The following is a 24,060-nucleotide window of genomic DNA, read 5'->3' on the forward strand; positions in this document are numbered from 1 at the left end:
GGCCTCATACAGCCGGTATTGTGGCCAAACAGCTCAATTTTTGTTTCATCTGACCACATAACTTTCCTCCAAAAGGTCTTACGTTGTCTATGTGATGTCAGATGAAACAAAAATTGAGCTGTTTGGCCACAATACCCAGCAATATGTTTGGAGGAGAAAAGGTGAGTCTTTAATCCCAGGAACACCATCCCTACCGTCAAGCATGGTGGTGGTAGTATTATGCTCTGGGCCTGTTTTTCTGCCAATGGAACTGGTGCTTTACAGAGAGTAAATGGGACAATGAAAAAGGAGGATTACCTCCAAATTCTTCAGGACAACCTAAAATCATCAGGCCGGAGGTTGGGCGCAGTTGGGTGTTCCAACAGGACAATGACCCCAAACACATGTCAAAAGTGGGAAAGGAATGGCTAAATCAGGCTAGAATTAAGGTTTTAGAATGGACTTCCCAAAGTCCTGACTTAAACGTGTGGACCATGCTGAAAAAACAAGCCCATGTCAGAAAAACAACAAATTTAGCTGAACTGCACCAATTTTGTCAAGAGGAGTGGTCAAAAATGCAACCAGAAGCTTGTGGATGGCTACCAAAAGCGCCTTATTGCAGTGAAACTTGCCAAGGGACATGTAACCAAATATTAACATTGCTGTATGTATACTTTTGACCCAGCAGATTTGGTCACATTTTCAGTAGACCCATAATAAATTCATAAAAGAACCAAACTTAATGAATTGTTTTTGTGACCGACAAGTATGTGCTCCAATCACTCTATCATAAAAAAATAAGAGTTGTATACATTTTTGGAAACTCAAGACAGACATGACATTATGTTATTTACAAGTGTATGTAAACTTTTGACCGCGACTGTATATGTATGTATATTTTACAAACATACACACCGGCCCCCATAGACATTTTTTGTATTTCAATGTGGCCCCCTGAGTCAAAATAATTGCCCGGGCCTGCTTTAGAGTGATGAATAATGAGACAAAGTAAAGTGAATTATATTTATATAGCACTTTTTCTCCAGAAACTTAAAGCGCTTTACATCGTGAAACCCATCATCTACATCTTTTAAGCCAGTGTTTTTCAATCTTTTTTGAGCCAAGGCACATTTTTTTCATTGAAAAAATCCCGAGGCACACCACTAGCAGAAAACATTAAAAAATGAAACTCAGCAGCCGATATTGACAGTAAAAAGTCGTTCTCGCAATTGTTGGATATAAATTCAAACCATAACCAACCCTGCATCACTATAGCTCTTGTCTCAAAGTAGGTGTACTGTCACGACCTGTCACATCACGCTGTGACTTATTTTGAGTTTTTTTTGGTGTTTCCCTGTGTGTGGTGTTTTAGTTTTTGTCATTCGCTCCTATTTTGTTGTTGATTGTCATGTCATGTATGGATGTACTTTGTGGACGTCGTCTGCTGCTCCCACATGATGTAAGTCTTTGCTGTCGTCCAGCATTCTGTTTTTGTTTACTTTGCAGCCATTTCAGTTTTGGTTTCGTTTTGCATAGCCTTCCCTAAGCTTTAATGCCATTTCTTAGCGGCACTCGCCTTTTGTTTATTTTTGGTTTAAGCGTTAGATACCTTTTCACCTGCACGCTACCTCCCGCATATTGTGATCACGACAAACCATGTTCCCGACATCCACAAAGCAATTAGCTACCTGCTGCCACCTACTGATATGGAAGAGTATTACACGGTTACTCTGCCGAGCTCCAGACAGTAGAGACACTCAACAACGGCACATTGTTTGCGGATTATAATTACTGGTTTGCAAAAAATATTTGTAACCCAATTCGGTGAAATGACATCATCTCCCACGGCACACCAGACAATATCATAATGGCTAATGGTTGAAAAACACTGTTTTAAGCTACTTTTTAACCAGCGTGGGTAAAGTATTCTGCCCGAGCAGTGACGAGGATGACGGAAGCGGGAATCAAAACCGGATCCCTCAAGTTGCTGGCACGGCCGCTCTACCACCCGAGCCATGCCACCGATGGCTGTTCCCTCTGCTGCCATGCTAACTGAATAAAAATCCGGTGCGGAGTAGCCCATAGTAATCAATTGGATGTCCGCTAACTTCTTGCAACTCAACGCCAAGAAAACGGAAATGCTGATTATCGGTCCTGCTAAACACCGACATTTATTTAATAATACCACCTTAACATTTGACAACCAAACAATTACACAAGGCGACTCGGTAAAGAATCTGGGTATTATCTTCGACCCAACTCTCTCCTTTGAATCACACATTAAGAGTGTCACTAAAACGGCCTTCTTTCATCTCCGTAATATCGCTAAAATTCGTTCCATTTTGTCCACTAGCGACGCTGAGATCATTATTCATGCGTTCGTTACGTCTCGTCTCGACTACTGTAACGTATTATTTTCGGGTCTCCCTATGTCTAGCATTAAAAAATTACAGTTGGTACAAAATGCGGCTGCTAGACTTTTGACAAGAACAAGAAAGTTTGATCATATTACGCCTATACTGGCTCACCTGCACTGGCTTCCTGTGCACTTAAGAAGTGACTTTAAGGTTTTACTACTTACGTATAAAATACTACACGGTCTAGCTCCGTCCTATCTTGTCGATTGCATTGTACCATATGTCCCGGCAAGAAATCTGCGTTCAAAGAACTCCGGCTTATTAGTGATTCCCAGAGCCCAAAAAAAGTCTGCGGGCTATAGAGCGTTTTCTATTCGGGCTCCAGTACTATGGAATGCCCTCCCGGTAACAATTAGAGATGCTACCTCAGTAGAAGCATTTAAGTCCCATCTTAAAACTCATTTGTATACTCTAGCCTTTAAATAGCCCCCCTGTTAGACCAGTTGATCTGCCGTTTCTTTTCTTTTCTCCTCTGCTCCCCTTTTCCTTGAGGGGAGGGGGGCACAGGTCCGGTGGCCATGGATGAAGTGCTGGCTGTCCAGAGTCGGGACCCGGGGTGGACCGCTCGCCTGTGCATCGGCTGGGAACATCTCTACGCTGCTGACCCGTCTCCGCTCGGGATGGTGTCCTGCTGGCCCCACTATGGACTGGACTCTCACACTATTATGTTGGATCCACTATGGACTGGACTCTCACAATATTATGTCAGACCCACTCGACATCCATTGCTTTCGGTCTCCCCTAGAGGGGGGGGGGGTTACCCACATATGCGGTCCTCTCCAAGGTTTCTCATAGTCATTCACATCGACGTCCCACTGGGGTGAGTTTTTCCTTGCCCGTATGTGGGCTTTGTACCGAGGATGTCGTTGTGGCTTGTGCAGCCCTTTGAGACACTTGTGATTTAGGGCTATATAAATAAAGATTGATTGATTGATTGATTGAATTGGCACTGTATCTCAGGTAAAAACTCGTGCGAGAGGGTAAACCAGCGGTGCCGAGCTCTGACGAGCGCTGAATGTGAATCCCAGCTCCAGAGTATTGTAACCTTATCAAATTAGCTTTGGGCCCAGTCTGTCAGCCAGTGCTGCTGGGTTGGCAGTCTCCACCATGATTAGTCATATTGAATTATACATTCAGGGCATGTACGCCACCTTCCACATCAACACAACACCATGGGAGACTCACACACATACTGTAGCCTCACACACACACACACACACATATGCACAGACACCGTGATGAAAACAGACAGAAATGTATGCATGCACATGAACGCACGGGGTGAAAATAAATAAATAAAAACGCACATGTACCCGCACACGCAAGTTTCGCTTTTGCAAGGGGGGGTGATGCGGATGTGCGTAAACAGGATTAAGAGAGATGGTTCCACCGTCACACAGACCTCCAGATTGAAATTCTCATGCCTCTCTGACAGCTTGGCACTAAGTCACCTAACGCTTGCCTCGACATGAAATGCAGACCTGGGCACAGATGAGGTTATCAATGGGGGTAGATGTGTGGGAGGACACGCGTCGAGTCCTGTTGGGGGACCCGCTCGGTGCTAATGCTCGCTTGGCTGAGGGTGCAGCAGGAGAATGAGAAAATATCTGTCATTAACTGCCACCGGAGCTGCCACTTCTCCTGGCGCAACCTACCTCAAAGTAGCTCCCATGATTAGAATCCTCTTCATTAAATTTATCTCCTATGACATAAACTTTTAATATGAACACCGACCCTGTGTATGGGACTTGCAGGGTACAGCTTAAATCGCTGCAACCTGTAATTACTGCGCCCGCACTTGATTAGAATAATCTGATTGCAATTATTCGCTGACTTTAAAATACTAGCCTCCAGCTACGGAACAATAATTCAAGGGCAGCGATCGGGAACGTGTTTCTTTTTTGGCTGTAAAATGACGTTTTAATCGACATCGACGAAAAGAGGTTCCCTGCTAAGGAGCCGGCTCCCTCAATTAAAGCCCATTTATGCAGTAAGGGGGAAGAAGTGCTGCGATGTGGAGTTAATTACCAGTCAGACATTTAAAGAGTGCCCATGAATCCGGGAAACTAACCCATCAACTGGGTAAACAATGCAGAATCCTGGGAAATGTACATCCACCTGAAGTCCTTGATGGGTCTATGTTCTGACTGAGTGGAGAAAGGTATCAGCGTTTAAATCTGCAACGCTTTTACAGTCATTAACAACATGAGGGATGCATGCCAATTAGCCCCCCAATGCTATAGATAAGCGATTGCATTTAATAGACAACTCTAATGCCTGCCATCACTCTAAAGAGGTTATGGTAAATTAATATTATAGAGATAATCCAACATGAGGAAGAAATATTAGGAAGCTGGCTGGCCTGGTTCCCATGGCCAAGTTGTGGGGAAAACATAGCGGATATTAGTGGTAGTGAGTGTGTGGCACACTCACTGGCTGTATTGGCCCTGTACTCAGGTCAGGGTAAACTTTATTGTACCGTTAAGGAAATGTGTCCTGGGCATTGTGTTATGTTAATGCTTTATAAGGCTTACAAGATCATTACATTAAAATACAGACATTAAACAAACATGAGATCAAGATCAAGATCAAGATTGTTTATTGTCATATGCACAGTTAAACAGACAGTTTGCCGTACAATGAAAATCTTACTTTGCTTGTCCACCCTTCAACAAGTCACACGGTAATTAGCTAAAATAAAAATAAAAATAAAAGATACAATTAAAATTAAAATTAAAATGTATATACAAGGCACAGTAAGTAACATTACATTATTGCACATTCTGACTGACAGTCAACAGTATAAATATGGAGGTGACCTTGGGTCACAGCAGCAGTTAAAATGTCTTTAGTGATCAAAGGTGAAAAGTGTCTACAGTGATGGTTCACAGTTCGGGGTGGTCATGGTAGTTGTCTTTTGTTCAAAAAGATAAAAGTAAAAAGGGGGTGGGGGGGGTAGCTAGCATTCACAGGTTAGCATTCACAAGCCTGATGGCCTGTGGGTAGAAACTGTTTGTCAGTCTCGTAGTCCTGGATTTCAGGCTCCTGTATCGTCTGCCTGATGGTAGGAGGCTGAAGAGACTGTGCTGGGGGTGTATACTGTCCTTTATGATGTTGTGTGCTCTCCTGTTGGCCCTGGTAGAGTACAGGTCCTGTAGTGAGGGGAAGGCTGCTCCTGATATGTACTGAGGAGTCTTAATCACTCGCTGGAGTGCCTTCCTGTCCTTAGCAGTGCAGTTTCCATACCAGACCGTGATTGAGCTGGGAAGGACACTCTCAACCGTACTTCTATAGAAGTTGCTGGGAATTTTGGGTGGCATGCCAAATTTTTTCAGCTTTCTCAGGAAGTACAGTCGCTGCTGGGCTTTCTTTATTGTTTGTTGGGTGTTAACAATTAACAAATCAGGGCTAAAAACAGGAAATATAGCATATTAAATGGCAACACAGGGACATATGAGCGTTTTCTATTCGCACTCCAGTACTCTGGAATGCCCTCCCGGTAACAGTTAGATCTTAAAACTCATTTGTATATGCTAGCCTTTAAATAGACCCCCCTTTTAGACCAGTTGATCTGCCATCTATTTTCTGCTCTGCCCCCCTCTCCGAAGTGGAGAGGTTATTAGGTGACCACAAATGACACGCTAGCTGTTCAAAGTCGGGACCAGGGGTGGACCACTCATCTGTGCATCAGTTGGGGACGTCTCTGTGCTGCTGACTTGTCTCCACTCAAGATGATCCCCTGCTGGACCCACTATGGACTGAACTCTCACACCATTAACTAGATCCACTCGACGTCCATTGCGCCGGTCGCCCAGTCCCCACATCTGCGGTCCCCTCCAAGTTTTCTCTTTGTATATCATTGGGTTGAGTTTTTTCTTGCCCTGATGTGGGATCTGAGCCGAGGATGTCGTTGTGGCTTGTGCAACCCGTTGAGACACTTATGATTAAGGGCTATATAAATACACTTTGATATGGAGAAATAGACAATATAAAGTCCCAGAAAAGTTGTAGGTGCTAAAGTGTGTATGTTCATTGCACATTGCTCTATTGCACCGTTTTTTCTGCATGGTTTAACAGCTTGATTGGACCTAAAACAAATGATAATTTGAGACGGTTTGTTTTGCACTTTGGCATACAGGGTCTTCTTCCTGATAGGAGAAGTTTGTGTTCTGACGGGTAAGTGGAATTTGAAGAGATTTGTGTTGCTTGTGTCATAACTGACCTCTTATACAAATGATCTATGGACTCATAATGTTTCACAACAATTATCTTCAATGCTGCTTTGTGCATGTTAGCCAATCGTTTTTCCAATCGTACGATATGCTGCCGAACCACGCTGTAAATTTGTATCTGGTTAGGCTCTCTAAGATAACTAATCTGATTGCTAACACTGTACAACCTCAGTTGTCACAAAAAAATATGGCCTCTGATCCAGTTTGTTGCACAAGTTATCAATGTGCGATTTCTAGCTAATAAGGTTATCAACATGGATCCTTAGAAATTGTCACCTGATTGGTAGTCTGGTCTTTAATGATCTTAGTTGTAGTTTTCATTACCAAATTTAGAGGCCCTGGAATTGCCATGCAAAATCTCTAATGCTAATCGGTAGCTTGTCAATGTCAAATCCAATGTTAATTAGCATTAAGCTAGTAGATATTGAAAAGTGGAGCCATAATGTGTAGTTTTTCCACATAATGTGTTGATGTTTCATAATGAGGCTACAGGGCTGGAAAGGGCACGTGATTTCGCAATGCATTGTGGGGGCTGGGTTGCCATTGATGCTGGACAAAGTATTTGTTTACAATCGTTGTACTCAACCAGCGGTATTGTGAGGGAGAGCAACACACTGGATTAAAATGGATCGTACAAAAGAAAAAAGTCATGGGACTGTACCGAGACAAGTTGGACCCTGTTCCAAAGGCTCGCCACCTTAAAAAAATAAGTATTGAGTGTATAAGAATTGAGCCTAAATCAGAATGAAGAGCAGACACTGTGCTGGAAAACGAAAGAAAATAAATTACATATTCTATTTTGCGTCCTCTTCTCCTGATGTTTTCCTTATGATGCTTAAGGGAGTCCTCGGCTTGAAACAGTACGGTTAAAGTCCGTGATTGAGGGCTGCTTATGAAGTTCTTCAGCTTCTTGGTCGGGAGAATCCAAAAGCAAAATCTTCGACTAAGTACTTTCTCCAAACTAGTGTAAAATTCAATAAGAAACATCATATCCAGATTAATTGATATATTTTGTTTTGCTCATAATGTCAACCATATCAGTTTTGAGGAATCATAACATCAAAAACATGCAATAAAGTGATTAAAATAATAGTTGTATATGCCTTTATCCAAACTGTCTATGAGGGGAAATGAACTCTAATTCTGTAGATGACATCACACCAAGTCTGGCGATGGAAAGGGCATGTTCCAAGTACAGTTAAGTATCTCCCCATTACTCAAACACTGATTGGTATGATGGGGAATGACTGCCAGATTCATTTTCAGGGGTAAAATATACACAAAGAGTCGTAAGTGAAATTTAGGTCATCTGGACGCTTTGGATCTTTTAAGCCTGAGTTGGCCATCAAGAGACGTAGAGAATGTGTGAAAACATGGATCAAATATTTACAATAATTAAGTTTGTGTTCTTTTGAAAAGGCAAATACGTCAAATATTTAGTTGTGAAATCGACTGTACAATACGAGATAGCAAGAACACATTAAACAGGATTACTCTGCCTTAACCTCAATATGCGGCACAATAAGAGACATGCCCTTTCTAATCAGCCTCATTGTGTTCGCACTAACTATATCACAGAGAGTTCAAAGACCACGCGCTACACGTGATTGCTGAAACCATCTTTAATCAGCGCCAGTGGTCTTTGTTAGATCGCGGAGGTCTGGGCCTTAATGAAAACGGCAGCCACCTCCGATAGCACCCTAATTGGGAGATAATGAGCCAATAACATCAATGGCTAATGACACAGAGACTAAGTCACACCCCCTCAGGCCACACAGAGGCTCGTTCGCCACTGATGGAGTGCGGAGCTGCGAAGTCTGACAGAGCACGGCCATTCTCTGTACAAACAGGCTGTCGTGATGGCTTCATTAAGCTAATGAGACAAGATGCGTGACGCTTAAGGATGGCTGGGAACTCAGCGACACCTGATCAGTCTTAGACCCCTTCTACACTAAGGTTATCCAGAGTAAATCCCACATAACCTTATCCTTGTCCACACACATACACACACACACACACACACACACACACACTCAATGGTCGTTTAAGACACCCTGCCCCCTTCCGTCCACCGGCGCAACGCGACCTAGTACGCATGCGCAGAAAATGCGCACGTCATAGTCACCTCCAGTGTTGCTTTGTGTGCAAGTTCTTGAATTAAATTTAACTTATCTGATATCCAGTGTTGTGGTATTTCAATTAACCGGAATCCAATGTGCTGTGGGGCCCTATTGTAGTGAATCACACCATCATAAATTAATCAAATCTTTATTAGACACGTAAACAATGTGATGAAGAACATTTAACATTAATCAATCTAGGGATCTAGATATCTGGTCAGGACACTCCTCACTCTTTTAAGTTAAAGTTAAAAGTTAAAGTACCAATGATTGTCACACACACACTCGGTGTGGTGAAATGTGTCCTCTGCATTTGACCCATCTCCTTGTTCACCCCCTGGGAGGTGAGGGGAGCAGCGGTGGCCGCGCCCGGGAATCATTTTTGGTGATTTAACCCCCAATTCCAACCCTTGATGCTGAGTGCCAAGCAGGGAGGTAATGGGTCCCATTTGTATAATCTTTGGTATGACTCGGCCGGGGTTTGAACTCACAACCTACCGATCTCAGGCGGACACTATAACCACTAGGCCACTGAGTAAAGGTGCTTTCACCTTTATTGGCCATTCGTTTTTGGTGACTTTATATACTCTGGACCTAGACGTTGAGTCCGTGACATACATGGCAGACAATAACTGATACAGTCTGCTTTGCCAGTCCGAAAGCATTCGATGTTTTCCGAAGTCTTCACTCCACGGCCATGTAATACAAAACACACGCTACTTTTTTTATTACATCCACCGGAGCCCGCATTCTCGTTGACTCTCCTTCGACAAATGGACAAAGTTTTTTGGTAAGTAGAATCACAGCTGACCCGGACATTCGAAAGTTATCTTGCCGTCTGAGATGTGTTGTATCCGAAATAGCTGCAATCGCGCGTTTCCTTCACTTAAGGTATTCATGTGTGATTTCCACAAGCGTCTGTACATGTAGAAGAATGAGAAACAGGGGCATGTCTGGATGACTCGCCTCCATCTTTCCAGTGGTTAACTCCGGTTGTTATGAAGCTGGCTGTGGCGCGTTCTTTCTGACGTCACTTCCTGTGTGGGGCGCGGTCTTTCTGACTTGTAAACGATCAATGAGTCCATACAAAGCTAAGAGCCGGAGATTCAAGAAATACACGGCGCACTTACCTGTGTAAAAAATTATCCAAGGAGGGTTACCGTATTTTCCGCACTATAAGGCGCACCTAAAAACCACAAATTTTCTCAAAATCTGACAGTGCGCCTTATAACCCGGTGCGCTTTATTACGATTCATTTTCATAAAGTTTCGATCTCGCAACTTCGGTAAACAGCCGCCATCTTTTTTCCCGGTAGAACAGGAAGCGCTTCTTCTTCTACGCAAGCAACCGCCAAGGAAAGCACCCGCCCCCATAGAACAGGAAGCGCTTCTTCTTCTACTGTAAGCAACCACCCGCCCCCGGAAGAAGAAGAAAAAACGCGCGGATATCACCGTACGTTTCATTTCCTGTTTACATCTGTAAAGACCACAAAATGGCTCCTACTAAGCGACAAGGATCCGGTTCATAAAAAGACGCAATCTCTCCATCCGCACACGGATTACTACCGTATTTCACAGCAACTGATATTCCTGTGAACCGCACTGTGGAACGGGAGCACGTACGGTGAATATTCGCACCACAGGGAATGAGAAGTCATCCTTCACTGTGGTTCTAGCTTGCCATGCTAACTTCCACCCATGGTGATATTCAAAAGGAAGACCTTGCCAAAAGAGACCTTTCCAGCCGGCGTCATCATAAAAGCTAACTCGAAGGGATGGATGGATGAAGAAAAGATGAGCGAGTGGTTAAGGGAAGTTTACGCGAAGAGGCCGGGTGGCTTTTTTCACACAGCTCCGAAGGTGAACACACCTTCACTAAGACGGGCAGACAGCGCCGGACGACATACGCCAACATTTGCCAGTGGATCGTAAATGCCTGGGCAGATATTTCGGTCACAACTGTGGTCCGAGCTTTCCGGAAGGCAGGATTCACAGAACTACTGGACAACAACAGCGACACTGACTCCGATGACTTCGACGAGACGGAACCGGCCATTTTGGATCCCACGCTTGCGCAACTTTTCAATTCGGACACCGAAGACGAAGAATTCGAAGGATTTACGAATGAAGAATAACTTCAGAAGGTGAGCGCTATGTTTATATTGTGTGTTGTGACATTAACGTTCGAGCAACATTATGTTGCTATTGCTCTACACCATTTTGAATTTTACTATGTTTGTGATTGCACATTTGCGTACATTTTGGGACAGAGTTGTTAGAACGCTGGTTTTCAATATATTATTAAAGTTTGACTGAACTATCTGACTGTTTTTTTGACATTCCCTTTAGCGCAGCGTAGGCGCGGCTTATAATCCGGGGCGGTTTATTGGTGGACAAAGTTATGAAATATGTAATTCATTGAAGGTGCGGCTAATAATCCGGTGCGCCTTATAGTGCGGAAAATACGGTACCTTAAATGATGGTTTAATGTGGCTGACACGATGCTTAGGCTAAATAATTATTTGTTTAAGGGGTTATCCGGCTTAGTGTAGACATAGCCTTGTTGTAGCCCTCATACCAAAAATGGGGGTTGTGACCTTTCATCATAACGTCCTTTTCCCAGACCACACACCTGACAGAAAGCCTAGGTAAAGCGTTCCAACTTTCATAATATGTTGATATTAAATATTTTTGTGAGAGGATGAGCACCAGAGTCGAGAGCTTAAGCAGGGTACGCGTGTGTGAGCGCAGGCTCCGAACGGTGGGTTGAAGGGGGGCTGAACTTTTGTCAGGTCTCCACAATGAGCAACCTAACCGTAAACAAGCTAAATGATGCATAATCATATTAGGAAACGGCACCAAGCATGGATGAGCGACCCTGCTAATCCATGTTGTGCTCGCACTGTAACCTGAATATAATCCTCCAGGAAGAGAGGTTAAGAGATGCAGAGGTGGGAGAAAAAAAATCAAAAAAATCAAGGAGGAGGACCATTAAAGGATTTGGAATTGAATTAGTGTACGTGGGAGCTTTAGGTTAATTAGCCAGATGTTTGAAGTCTCTAGTAAATATAATGATTTTTTTATTAATGGTATTTTATATGAGAGATTGTATTCAGTAAGCTAACTGCAGTTACAAATGCATAATACAAGTTTGGCTTTACAGGACACCACTCGCCTCAGGGGAAGTTACAGCAGTGATTGTAGGCTTGTAGGCTTGGGAACGCCCACTTTTAGCTCCAAAATGTGGGAGGGCCTGTTGACATCGCCTACAAGGGACAGGAGGCAATTTCATATTGAGCATTCCGTGTTTTGGTCGCATCTTTATACCGAATCACGATTTTTTTCATGCAGAATTCAAAGGAATTAGCAAATATGGCTACCAGATGCATTGTTGGAGGTTGTAGCAACGCAACTCGAGAAGGGGTCAGCATGCATACATTTCCAAATGATGGGGATATGAGAAAATAATGGACCTCTCCAGTCAAGTTCACTGGCGCAAAATGGGACGAACCAATAATAATTCCAATAATTCTGACTTTGACGAAGAAGGATTTTGGTCAGAGTATGGATGGGAAAAAAAATGCAGAAGACCTTAGACCAGATGTGATCCCGAAAATCAGGAGCACCCTCAAGGGAAGAAAGACTGAGTCAGAAGTGCAGAAAAATTGAGAAAGAAGAGTACACCCAACATCGCGTGGACATCGGGGGCGGTACCTCTGGATTGGCAGACCGGGGTGGTGGTTCCTCTCTTTAAGAAGGGGAACCGGAGGGTGTGTTCCAACTATCGTGGGATCACACTCCTCAGCCTTCCCGGTAAGGTCTATTCAGGTGTACTGGAGAGGAGGCTACGCCGGATAGTCGAACCTCGGATTCAGGAGGAACAGTGTGGTTTTCGTCCTGGTCGTGGAACTGTGGACCAGCTCTATACTCTCGGCAGGGTCCTTGAGGGTGCATGGGAGTTTGCCCAACCAGTCTACATGTGCTTTGTGGACTTGGAGAAGGCATTCGACCGTGTACCCCGGGAAGTCCTGTGGGGAGTGCTCAGAGAGTATGGGGTAACGGACTGTCTTATTGTGGCAGTTCGCTCCCTGTATAATCAGTGTCAGAGCTTGGTCCGCATTGCCGGCAGTAAGTCGGACACGTTTCCAGTGAGGGTTGGACTCCGCCAAGGCTGCCCTTTGTCACCGATTCTGTTCATAACCTTTATGGACAGAATTTCTAGGCGCAGTCAGGGCGTTGAGGGGATCTGGTTTGGTGGCTGCAGGATTAGGTCACTGCTATTTGCAGATGATGTGGTCCTGATGGCTTCCTCCGGCCAAGATCTTCAGCTCTCACTGGATCGGTTCGCAGCCGAGTGTGAAGCGACTGGGATGGGAATCAGCACCTCCAAGTCCGAGTCCATGGTTCTCTCCCGGAAAAGGGTGGAGTGCCATCTCCGGGTTGGGGAGGAGATCTTGCCCCAAGTGGAGGAGTTCAAGTACCTCGGAGTCTTGTTCACGAGTGGGGGAAGAGTTGATCGTGAGATCGACAGGCGGATCGGTGCGGCGTCTTCAGTAATGCGGACGCTGTATCGATCCGTTGTGGTGAAGAAGGAGCTGAGCCGGAAGGCAAAGCTCTCGATTTACCGGTCGATCTACGTTCCCATCCTCACCTATGGTCAAGAGCTTTGGGTCATGACCGAAAGGACAAGATCGCGGGTACAAGCGGCCGAAATGAGTTTCCTCCGCCGAGTGGCGGGGCTCTCCCTTAGAGATAGGGTGAGAAGCTCTGTCATTCGGAGGGAGCTCAAAGTAAAGCCGCTGCTCCTCCACATCGAGAGGAGCCAGATGAGGTGGTTCGGGCATCTGGTCAGGATGCCACCCGAACGCCTCCCTAGGAAGGTGTTTCGGGCACGTCCGACCGGTAGGAGGCCACGGGGAAGACCCAGGACACGCTGGGAAGACTATCTCTCCCGGCTGGCCTGGGAACGCCTCGGGATCCCCCGGGAGGAGCTGGACGAAGTGGCTGGGGAGAGGGAAGTCTGGGCTTCCCTGCTTAAGCTGCTGCCCCCGCGACCCGACCTCGGATAAGCGGAAGAAGATGGATGGATGGATGGAGTACACCCAACACTCAAAAACAGAAAAAGAAGGTAATATTGTTTTTTGTGCCCTCTTCTACTGATGTATTCTTCAAGATGCTTGAGGAAATGCTGAAAGAGCATGAGGAAACACAGGCTATGGTGTCAATGGTGGAGGAGATGGAAGAGCTGGGAAGTCAGGAAATGTTGATTTATTTTTACGTTAATCACAGACCAGGGCGACAACACATTGCAATGAAAGGATCAAAATAATCATTTTTACACCCCTTTGAAATGTGATGGGTGAAACTGTTCTGTAGATGACATCACACCAAGAGGGGGCGACATAACGAAAAGGGGGTGTTCCAAGTACGTTGATATTATGGGCAATAATTGACATATTAATTTTCAGTCATCTGGATGATAGGAGTCCTATAATTTTTTGAACTTCAAAACAGTATTGCAGGAAACTGGATGCATCAGATAAGTGAATGAGGACCGCTAGTATATACAGTATTCAATTATCCAAGCGGAGACTGAAGGCAGCAAGAAAACAAAAGTGCATAATAGTTTGTTTCTTTTTGAATAAATCATATACTAATACAGCAACTTCAAAAATGATTTCTGTTTTCAAAACAGATTATTAAAAAAAAAGTGTCTTAGTTTAGTGAAATGATGCACATTTGTCAAAACCAAAAGAGCTTTGTGAAACAATTTTATGGGATATTAAACAAGTAATTGAAAAAAATATATATATATTTGGTCACTCTGACTTATAATGAATTGCTACGGAAGCAGGCAGGCACAAGTGTAACGTTTTTGCTTGCATGCATGGCAGTGTTAAAAACATTACCGCCAGAGTAGGCTGTTTAACATCAAGAGAGATATTGGACTTCTTAAAACTTAATATTTTTAGCACTTTTCTCAGTCAACACTTGAATCCGACTCACTTTCTGCTGCCACTTTTCATAATAAACCAGCAAGGGCAAATTTGGAAAATGAAGGTATTAGATTGACCAGTACAGGGCTCGTAAAGCACACAGGCTGGTGAAGATCGAGTCAAATTAATTAGGCGGTCAACTATAAAAAAAAATATTGGTCACGTTGACAAAGTTGATGGAAATGATCCAAATGAGTACAAAACAACTGGTAGAGAGGTTGATTAGGGGCCTAAAGGGTTGCAAGAAAATCCCATTATATCTGCAATTTCTGTAGTACACACTAAAAAATGCTGGGTTATTTTGATAACCCAATTTACAAGTGTTTGTGATCCATGCTTTTGATTCTTGACTCCTTTGCTAAATTTTGCCTTAGCTGCCCGTGCTATCGGCCCACTCACTTTGTTTGTTTGTTCCTGCCTGATTTATGAGATTACCGTATTTTCCGCACTATAAGGCGCACCGGATTATTAGCCGCACCTTCAATGAATTACATATTTCATAACTTTGTCCACCAATAAGCCGCCCCGGATTATAAGCCGCGCCTACGCTGCGCTAAAGGGAATGTCAAAAAAACAGTCAGATAGTTCAGTCAAACTTTAATAATATATTGAAAACCAGCGTTCTAACAACTCTGTCCCAAAATGTACGCAAATGTGCAATCACAAACATAGTAAAATTCAAAATGGTGTAGAGCAATAGCAACATAATGTTGCTCGAACGTTAATGTCACAACACACAAAATAAACATAGCGCTCACCTTCTGAAGTTATTCTTCATTCGTAAATCCTTCGAATTCTTCGTCTTCGGTGTCCGAATTGAAAAGTTGCGCAAGCGTGGGATGCAAAATGGCCGGTTCCGTCTCGTAGAAGTCATCGGAGTCAGTTTCGCTGTTGTTGTCCAGTAGTTCTGTGAATCCTGCCTTCCGGAAAGCTCGGACCACAGTTGTGACCGAAATATCTGCCCAGGCATTTACGATCCACTGGCAAATGTTGGCGTATGTCGTCCGGCGCTGTCTGCCCGTCTTAGTGAAGGTGTGTTCGCCTTCGGAGCTGTGTGAAAAAAGCCACCCGGCCTCTTCGCGTAAACTTCCCTTAACCACTCGCTCATCTTTTCTTCATCCATCCATCCCTTCGAGTTAGCTTTTATGATGACGCCGGCTGGAAAGGTCTCTTTTGGCAAGGTCTTCCTTTTGAATATCACCATGGGTGGAAGTTAGCATGGCAAGCTAGAACCACAGTGAAGGATGACTTCTCATTCCCTGTGGTGCGAATATTCACCGTACGTGCTCCCGTTCCACAGTGCGGTTCACAGGAATATCAGTTGCTGTGAAATACGGTAGTAATCCGTGTGCGGATGGAGAGATTGCGTCTTTTTATGAACCGGATCCTTTTCGCTTAGTAGGAGCCATTTTGTGGTCTTTACAGATGTAAACAGGAAATGAAACGTACGGTGATATCCGCGCGTTTTTTCTTCTTCTTCCGGGGGCGGGCGGTAGCTTACAGTAGAAGAAGAAGCGCTTCCTGTTCTATGGGGGCGGGTGCTTACCTTGGCGGTTGCTTGCGTAGAAGAAGAAGCGCTTCCTGTTCTACCGGGAAAAAAGATGGCGGCTGTTTACCGAAGTTGCGAGATCGAAACTTTATGAAAATGAATCGTAATAAAGCGCACCGGGTTATAAGGCGCACTGTTAGCTTTTGAGAAAATTTGTGGTTTTTAGGTGCGCCTTATAGTGCGGAAAATACGGTAAATCATTGTCTTACCTGTACCTTGCCTCCGGAGTTTTATGTCTGCATCCTGGGAGAACGACCCATGCACTAAAATGCGACCCCGACGTGACAATATTTTAATGGAATAAAAATGATTTTGATCAGTGGTTGGGAAGGAGTAGGACAAACCAGCAGTAACATTTATAATTTTTAACCAACTATTGGGTCAAGGAGCGCTAAATTGCGCAACCCAATAGTTGGGTTATGAATCAACCGACATTGAGTTAGCATAACCAACTTTTGGGTTAGATCAATTTAGTTTGGTTGTGAATAACCCAACATTAAGTTATCATAACTCAACTTTTTGGTTAAATGGTTAAAAATGTTTTATCACATTGTATATCTATTGTGTCCTTTTTTTCTTTTTCTCTCTCTTTCTTTTCTTTTTCTTTTAAATTGTAAATTTACTGCTTTTTTTACATCATGGCCAGGGGACTACAGATGAAAACTAGCCTTCTGGCTAATTTTGTCTTTTTTAACCATGTGTAGTCATGTGTTTTATGAAATTGCATTGTCCCCTTTGAAATAAACTAATCTAGAATCTTGAATATCTAGAATGTTGAGTTAAAATAACTCAAATAAGGGGTTTGTCCTTTTTCTGAACCAGCAGTTGGGTTAAACGTGGGTTATTTTTTAACCCAACATTTTTTAGTGCGCAAGAACTTAATATAATAGGGCATGCTCACTTGATAATTTTACAACCATAACTTTTTTATATTGTAAAGTTTGAAATGGATGACTTTGAGTTTCCATACAATATGCAAAGTATTAGGGAAAGTCATAGTCACATGGAGTACAGTACCATGTCCAACTTGTAATAATACCGTAACTATTTTCACTTCCAAAACTTGGCCCCCAAACTTTTCCTGCCAAAACCTGGAGAGTTGTGGGGAAAAAAAATCATCATTATCAGCCACTAGATCAAAAATGGAAAGGGGGGGTAAAAAAAAAAAGAAAAAAAAAAAAGAAATGACAGCAAAAAGTTAAGCCAAGAGAGGTGGGTGGAGATGATGTGAGGATGCGCTGCGATTGGAGCCAGACAATGAGCGATGGTGCTGTGTGACTGCATGTAAAGGCGGAGGTTGGAGGTATAATAAGTGAGTAAAGGCATGACAGACGCTTTTCCTTCACAAAAGGTCCTGGGAACGCCCAGCTGGACTTGTCATGCAGGATCGTGACAGTTCCTCACCTCTTTTCTATAAACCTTTCCACTCTACGATTCTACGATCCATATCATTGATTCCTGCCTATTCATTTGTTCAGACCTTTGCAACTCTCTCTGCACGTGCGTATTGAATAAAAAAAAACTATTGCTCCAAATGATCTCCCGTTAACAACAACAGCAATGGGAATGTGACAAATTGACAATGTATGTCTATTATGTCCTTGGCCTATCTTATTTTGAAGGTCGCAACCTTAACCTCAATGAGCTAAAGCTATTACCTAACTCACATCTTGAAATGATTGCCGATGGTTATGGTTTCTCGCAATGGATTCCACATTATAACACTAATCCACAAATATTACTGCGAGGAATAGGTTTGAGAAGCACATTTAGGTCAAAATGTTATTGAGTTTGGTGATAGTAAAATAATCAAATCACTTGAAAAAGACTAAACCACAAATATACATCATGTTGTGTCATATCATTAAGGACACAAACATGGAATATGTCCAATTGATTGTGCAAAGAGATGAACACCAACAAATAATTGCCCTGGCTGTATAACCATTAGGTGAATTCATATAAAAAATGACATTAATGGTGAGGCTGAGACTCGAGGATAGAGTGGAATCATCTGTATTGAAATTAGAGCTTGAAATTGATCAAATTGGCCCTGCGATGAGGTGGCGACTTGTCCAGGGTGTACACCGCCTTCCGCCCGAATTCAGCTGAGATCAGCTGCATTCGGGGACCCCCCGCAAACCCGAAAAGGACAAGCGGTAGAAAATGGATGGATGGATGGATCAAATTAGCATTCTTTAAAATAGGTTTATGGCCACAGTATTTAGAAAGCAAGTGCACAGAAACACACACGCAATATCCAAGTACACATGATGTCCCTCAAGGCTCAGTGCTCGGTCCCCTCCTTTTTATTATCTACACGAAGGGTGTCCAAAGTGTGGCCTGGGGGCAATTTGAGGCCGGCAGCTAATTTTTCAATGATTATGGCACTCTACAAATACTATAACAAATAAAAAAAAAAAACATTAAAAAAGTGGAATAAAAGAGAAAACGTGAAATGTAATGAAAAAAAGATGCAATGTTGACTCTAACAACACAAAGCTGCCGTGCAGGCTGTTTTTTGTGTATGTTTGTTTTTTAAGAGACTATTGCTTAAAAAAAAAAACAATGAATCAAAATGAATGTTGTTATGACTTTATTGACCTATTCAAGGCTCCAATTACTTCATAGAAAAATTCCACTATTCATTTGTTTGCATATTTTGTGTGTTTGCCATATAAATAACACAGTTTTCTTTGACAAAAAGAGCATTAAACTAATTAAAAAACAAAAAAAAACTTATAATCAACAGCTAGCTCTGAAGATGATCATGAGACTTAGATATTAAAAAAATATATATTTGACTTATTTTTAACACTTTTATGGCTTGGGCCATTTTGGATCCCTAATAATTTTAGTGAGACTTTTTTAACGGTAATTGCTCAAAAAAATAATCCATAATGAATTAAAAATCAATGTTGTTATGAATTATTACCATATACATAAAAGGGGCTGTTTGCAACATTTACACAGATGTCTAGAGGGCGATAACGTTCCAATGTTGTATCCCGCCCCTCACGGCTTCTAGGACGTAATGACATAACTACATACGTACGTAACACATGCACGCGCATTCGTTTTGAGTGTAGTTAGCTAATAATAGCCATTTGGATAGCTAGTGTTAGCTGTTATTGAATGTATATTCTATCATAACAACAACATGACTGCAATTTGTTTGTTGCTTCTCTTGGAATACTTTTGTAAGTGTGCATGTGCTCTCTACGTGTACATGTTGACGAGACAGGGTGAGTGACCACCAGTTCCATTGGCAGAAAAACAGGCCCAGAGCATAATACTACCACCACCATGCTTGCCGGTAGGCTTGGTGTTCCTGGGATTAAAGGCCTCACCTTTTCTCTTCCAAAAATATTGCTAGGTATTGTGGCCAAACAGATACATTTTTGTTCCATCTAACATCACATGGACAAAGAGAAGACCTTCAGGAGGAAAATTCTGTGCTCAGATGAAACAAAAATTGAGCTGTTTGGCCACAATACCCAGCAATATATTTGGAGGAGAACAAGTGAGGCCTTTAATCACAGGAACACCATGCCTACCGTCAAGCATGGTGGTGGTAGTATTATGCTCTGGGTCTGTTTTGCTGCCAATGGAACTGGTGCTTTACAGAGAGTAAATGGGACAATGAAAAAGGAGGATCATCTCCAAATTCTTCAGGACAACCTAAAATCATCAGCCCGGCGGTTGGATCTTGGGCGCAGTTGGGTGTTCCAACAGGACAATGACTCCAAACACACGTCAGAAGTGGTAAAGGAATGGCTAAATCAGGCTAGAATTAAGGTTTCTATAGTCCTGACTTAAACGTGTGGACAATGCTGAAGAAACAAGTCCATGTCAGAAAACCAACAAATTTAGCTGAACTGCACCAATTTTGTCAAGAGGAGTGGTCAAAAATTCGACCAGAAGCTTGCCAGAAGCTTGTGGATGGCTACCAAAAGCGCCTTATTGCAGTGAAACTTGCCAAGGGGCATGTAACCAAATATTAACATTGTTGTATGTATACTTTTGACCCAGCAGATGTGGTCACATTTTCAGTAGACCCATAATAAATTCATAAAAGAACCAAACTTCATGAATGTTTTTTGTGGCCAACAAGTATGTGCTCCAATTGTCAGGTTTTGTTGGTGACAAACCCCAAGATGCAGAGAAGGCGGAAGGCATTGTGTGGGAAAACATGATTTAATGTCCAAAAGTAAAAATAAAGAAAAGACACAAACCAGGAACTAGGAGGACAAACTGGAAACAGGGAACAGGGATCCAGCAAACAGGGACTATGAACAAAAAGATAGTAAGCTACAAACAGCTACAGAATATAGCTTACCGCTACCGCATACAGCTACACTGACATCGACACAACAGGTAGGGACGACAATAATCCAGCAGTGACTGGAGGGCAGGGCAGGTATAAATAGCAGCTGGCTGATTGACACCAGGTGTGGCCAGGTGCCAATCAGCCACAGCTGAGGGGACAGCACTCAGAGAGAACAACAGAAAACTGAACCAAAATAAGAGTGCTGACAGGAAATAAAACAAACACAGAGGAAAAACTCAAACTTAACCAAACTGCCAGGGACAAGCCTGACACCAATCACTTTATCACAAAAAAAATAAGAGTTGTAGAAATTATTGAAAACTCAAGACAACGATGACATTATGTTCTTTACAAGTGTATGTAAACTTTTAACCGCGACTGTATAGAGTATTGGTTTTGAAAATTAAAAATATGGACACCCCTGATCTAAAAGCTACCCCTCCCAGCACACACAGTATATTGATACAACGTTGATTATACATATATGTTGTTTAAAACTGACTTCTAAACAATGTTGCAAAATAGTTGTATTAGTAAATTGAGACCACGTTGATGCCTAACGTTGGATCCACGTTGTTGGTTGAGCAATGACCAAATGGTCAAATCTACGTCATAACATGACATTGAATAAATGTTGTCAAAAAGCAACATTAGGTTTGAGTTGCTCAACGTCCGGACCTAATTTAACAAGTTATCTGTGTTAATGCCTTGTGCCTGCTGGGCTTGGACATATCATTCACCACCATGGACTTCCATTTCATCGCATTACAAACGGCACAACTATACCTATCCACCAAAAGAATCACCCCTGCCACAGAGTCCACCCTCCCAAACTGCCTCTCTGCCATACAATCATGTACTACAACTAACACAACTGCTATACATCTGAAATCATCATCGTTGATCCTCTCCACCCAGGACTTCACTCTCCGTTGATGATCAGACAGTTAAAGAGTCACTTCAAGCAAGGGTTTAATCTCCTTTAAACTCTTCCGTTATTTTTATTTTCCTTATTTTAATTTAAATTTTTAAAGTGTCTTCAAGTCTTGATAAAAGCACCATATAAAACATCCAAATTATTAAATGATATTTATTACTTAAGCATTATCAATGGTAGAACAAGTGGTGGTCTTCAGAAGATAATTAATTCAGGTGGATGCTTCTGTTCTAAGCATTGTGTAGCATTCGAGCATTATAATCACAGCCTTTGTCTTATCCAAACTGTCTCTATCAACTTTACCAATTTGTAATGACTGAGAAGGTTCAAAAGTTAAATCAACTGAGTTGAAGTAGCAAGCCTCACGTCACAGAGAGCACGTAAGAAATTAGTTTGACATACATGTTTAAACTGTGGAATTTCTGAGCCTCCAGGGCTTCTTAGTGCTTGGATTATCTTACATACGCTTAAAACGTCTGGTTTTGCTAATTGGAAAATTGGCCCGTAAGTGTGAAATTTAGGTGAAAGCTGGTCTGTCACTCTATATCGGCCATTTGACTGATGGGTTATTTATTCAGGGTAAACCCCCTTCCTCTTTCCCACCAGAGAGGAATTAGAGATCATGGATGGCTAGATGGATGGATGAAATATTGATAGACAGACAGATATGAATCATTTTGACGAAGTACTGAGTCACACAGAAGTCAAGTAACTTCCACTTAGGTCACAATGCAGTGAAATATTTACATTTTGAAACTTAATAAATGACTTTGTGGTGTTTGACTTGGCAGAGGAACTGGTATTTGAGAGAGAATATCAGAAAGTCTTAAAGCAACTTTGCCAAGGTGCCTGTGAGTTGTCTATTTTGTAACCTAGGACTTTGTCGGTGGTTCAACTCGGTGTTGAAGACAGAACGGGGATAAAATATGAGAAACATCCCACAGCTCGAGGATAGAAGATCAGTCGACAAACTTTTTTGGGATGTGATGAGAGGGTGAAATATTGCATTGGAACACGTTACTTGAGAAGAAAAATGCAAGAAAAACTCTCAGTGGTTGGCCTTAAGCGCAGACCTAGATTCTAAGAAATGCAAACATTGCATTGGAACATGTTATTTGAGAAGAAAAATGCATGAAAACCTCTCAGTGATTGGCCTTAAACGCAGACCTAGATTCTAAGAAATGCAAACAATCAACACCCCAGCTAAATAAAACATTAAAAGGTGGCTTTACAATTTTAGATAAGTACAAATCCTCTTGATGACCTCAGCATTAATCTTGCATACTTTCATTTTTAGCTGCTTTGCGTTTCATCATAGACTCCCATTAAATATACAGAAGGACATAGCATAGCATAGTTCAGTTTGAGGTTAGCGGTACAAAAAAACTCCCCATAAACTCTGCAATTAAACTTGATGTTGCGTTTAACTAGCACTGTGTCAGCAGTGTTTGCCAGGGATTTATGCCACTGTGGTCCACACTCCGGGTGAGGGTGGGCCAAGCTTTGGCGACATAACCAAGGTTGCTGAACCTCACGGCAAAGCACTGGACTTACCGCTTCATAAAATAGTCATTATCGAAAAAGCTCATCTGAATTCAAAAGATGAAGGACCAATCAACATCCAATGTTTGTCCCATATTCAAAAAGTGAAACATAGAAAGCGAGGAAGGGTGGGACATGAGGAAAGGAATTAAACCAAAGTTCATTTAGAATAATCACTTTATGTTTATGGATCAAGTCTTCCAACCACCATCAGTCTTCTGGGACCCAGTTTTCACTTACCCACTATGACACACCTTATACAACCCGTGTTTTATTTGTGCATCCATTTATCTTTCATCAGCAAAAATATGACTTTAATGTCAAATTGTGTAAACATTGCTATCATTTGAAGCAGGGGCCTTTACTTCCTGTAGTTACATGTATGATTATGATGATGATGCTCAAGGGGAGTAGGTCATCAAGGCACCAGGAGACGGCGGCTGATTCCATCCCAAGGCCATTGCGGAAATAATATTTTGGCAACACATGGAAAAACTGTGATTTAATAATCCAATAAACAAGGGGAATCAAATAAGTACTTTGGCAATTTAATTTCTATAATATTGTTTGTCTCAGCCAAAATACAGAAATACAATTTAAGTTAAGTTATCCTCTCCTTGGCCTTCTGTTTGGGGTAAAAATAGACAATAATGATTAGGAGTGCTGAAAAAAATTGTATTCACATCTGTATTGCAATTCTTATTACGATTCTAAATTGATTATTTATTTTCAATATATTTTTTAATTAAATGGATTCACATCCGAATCATGATTCTTATTCATTCAGATTGTATATTGATTCATAATTTCCAAAAATGTATTTGACAAATAATAATATAAAAAAGATATAATATATATATTTTTTTAATTCTAAAGAAATGTTTTTTTTTAACTTTCTTAAGAATCTATTTTTCAAAAAGACGTTTGTTAGGCCATCACCTCGCATCGCTTCAATAAGG

The 24,060-nt window shown here is 42.2% G+C and overlaps 1 protein-coding gene across 1 annotated transcript in view; it reads right to left on the reverse strand.

Moving 5' to 3' along the window:
* Positions 1-11,933: 11,933 nt before the first annotated feature.
* The window catches only part of LOC133622891 (uncharacterized), a 586,815-nt gene continuing 574,688 nt past the window's right edge, over positions 11,934-24,060 (reverse strand). Inside the window, exon 9 of the mRNA XM_061985724.1 lies at positions 11,934-12,013. Coding sequence (XP_061841708.1) covers positions 11,934-12,013 — 80 coding nt within the window. The remainder of the gene's footprint in view (positions 12,014-24,060) is intronic.

The sequence above is a fragment of the Nerophis lumbriciformis genome, linkage group LG12 (genome assembly GCF_033978685.3).
Source record: "Nerophis lumbriciformis linkage group LG12, RoL_Nlum_v2.1, whole genome shotgun sequence".
NCBI classification, from domain to species: Eukaryota; Metazoa; Chordata; class Actinopteri; order Syngnathiformes; family Syngnathidae; genus Nerophis; species Nerophis lumbriciformis.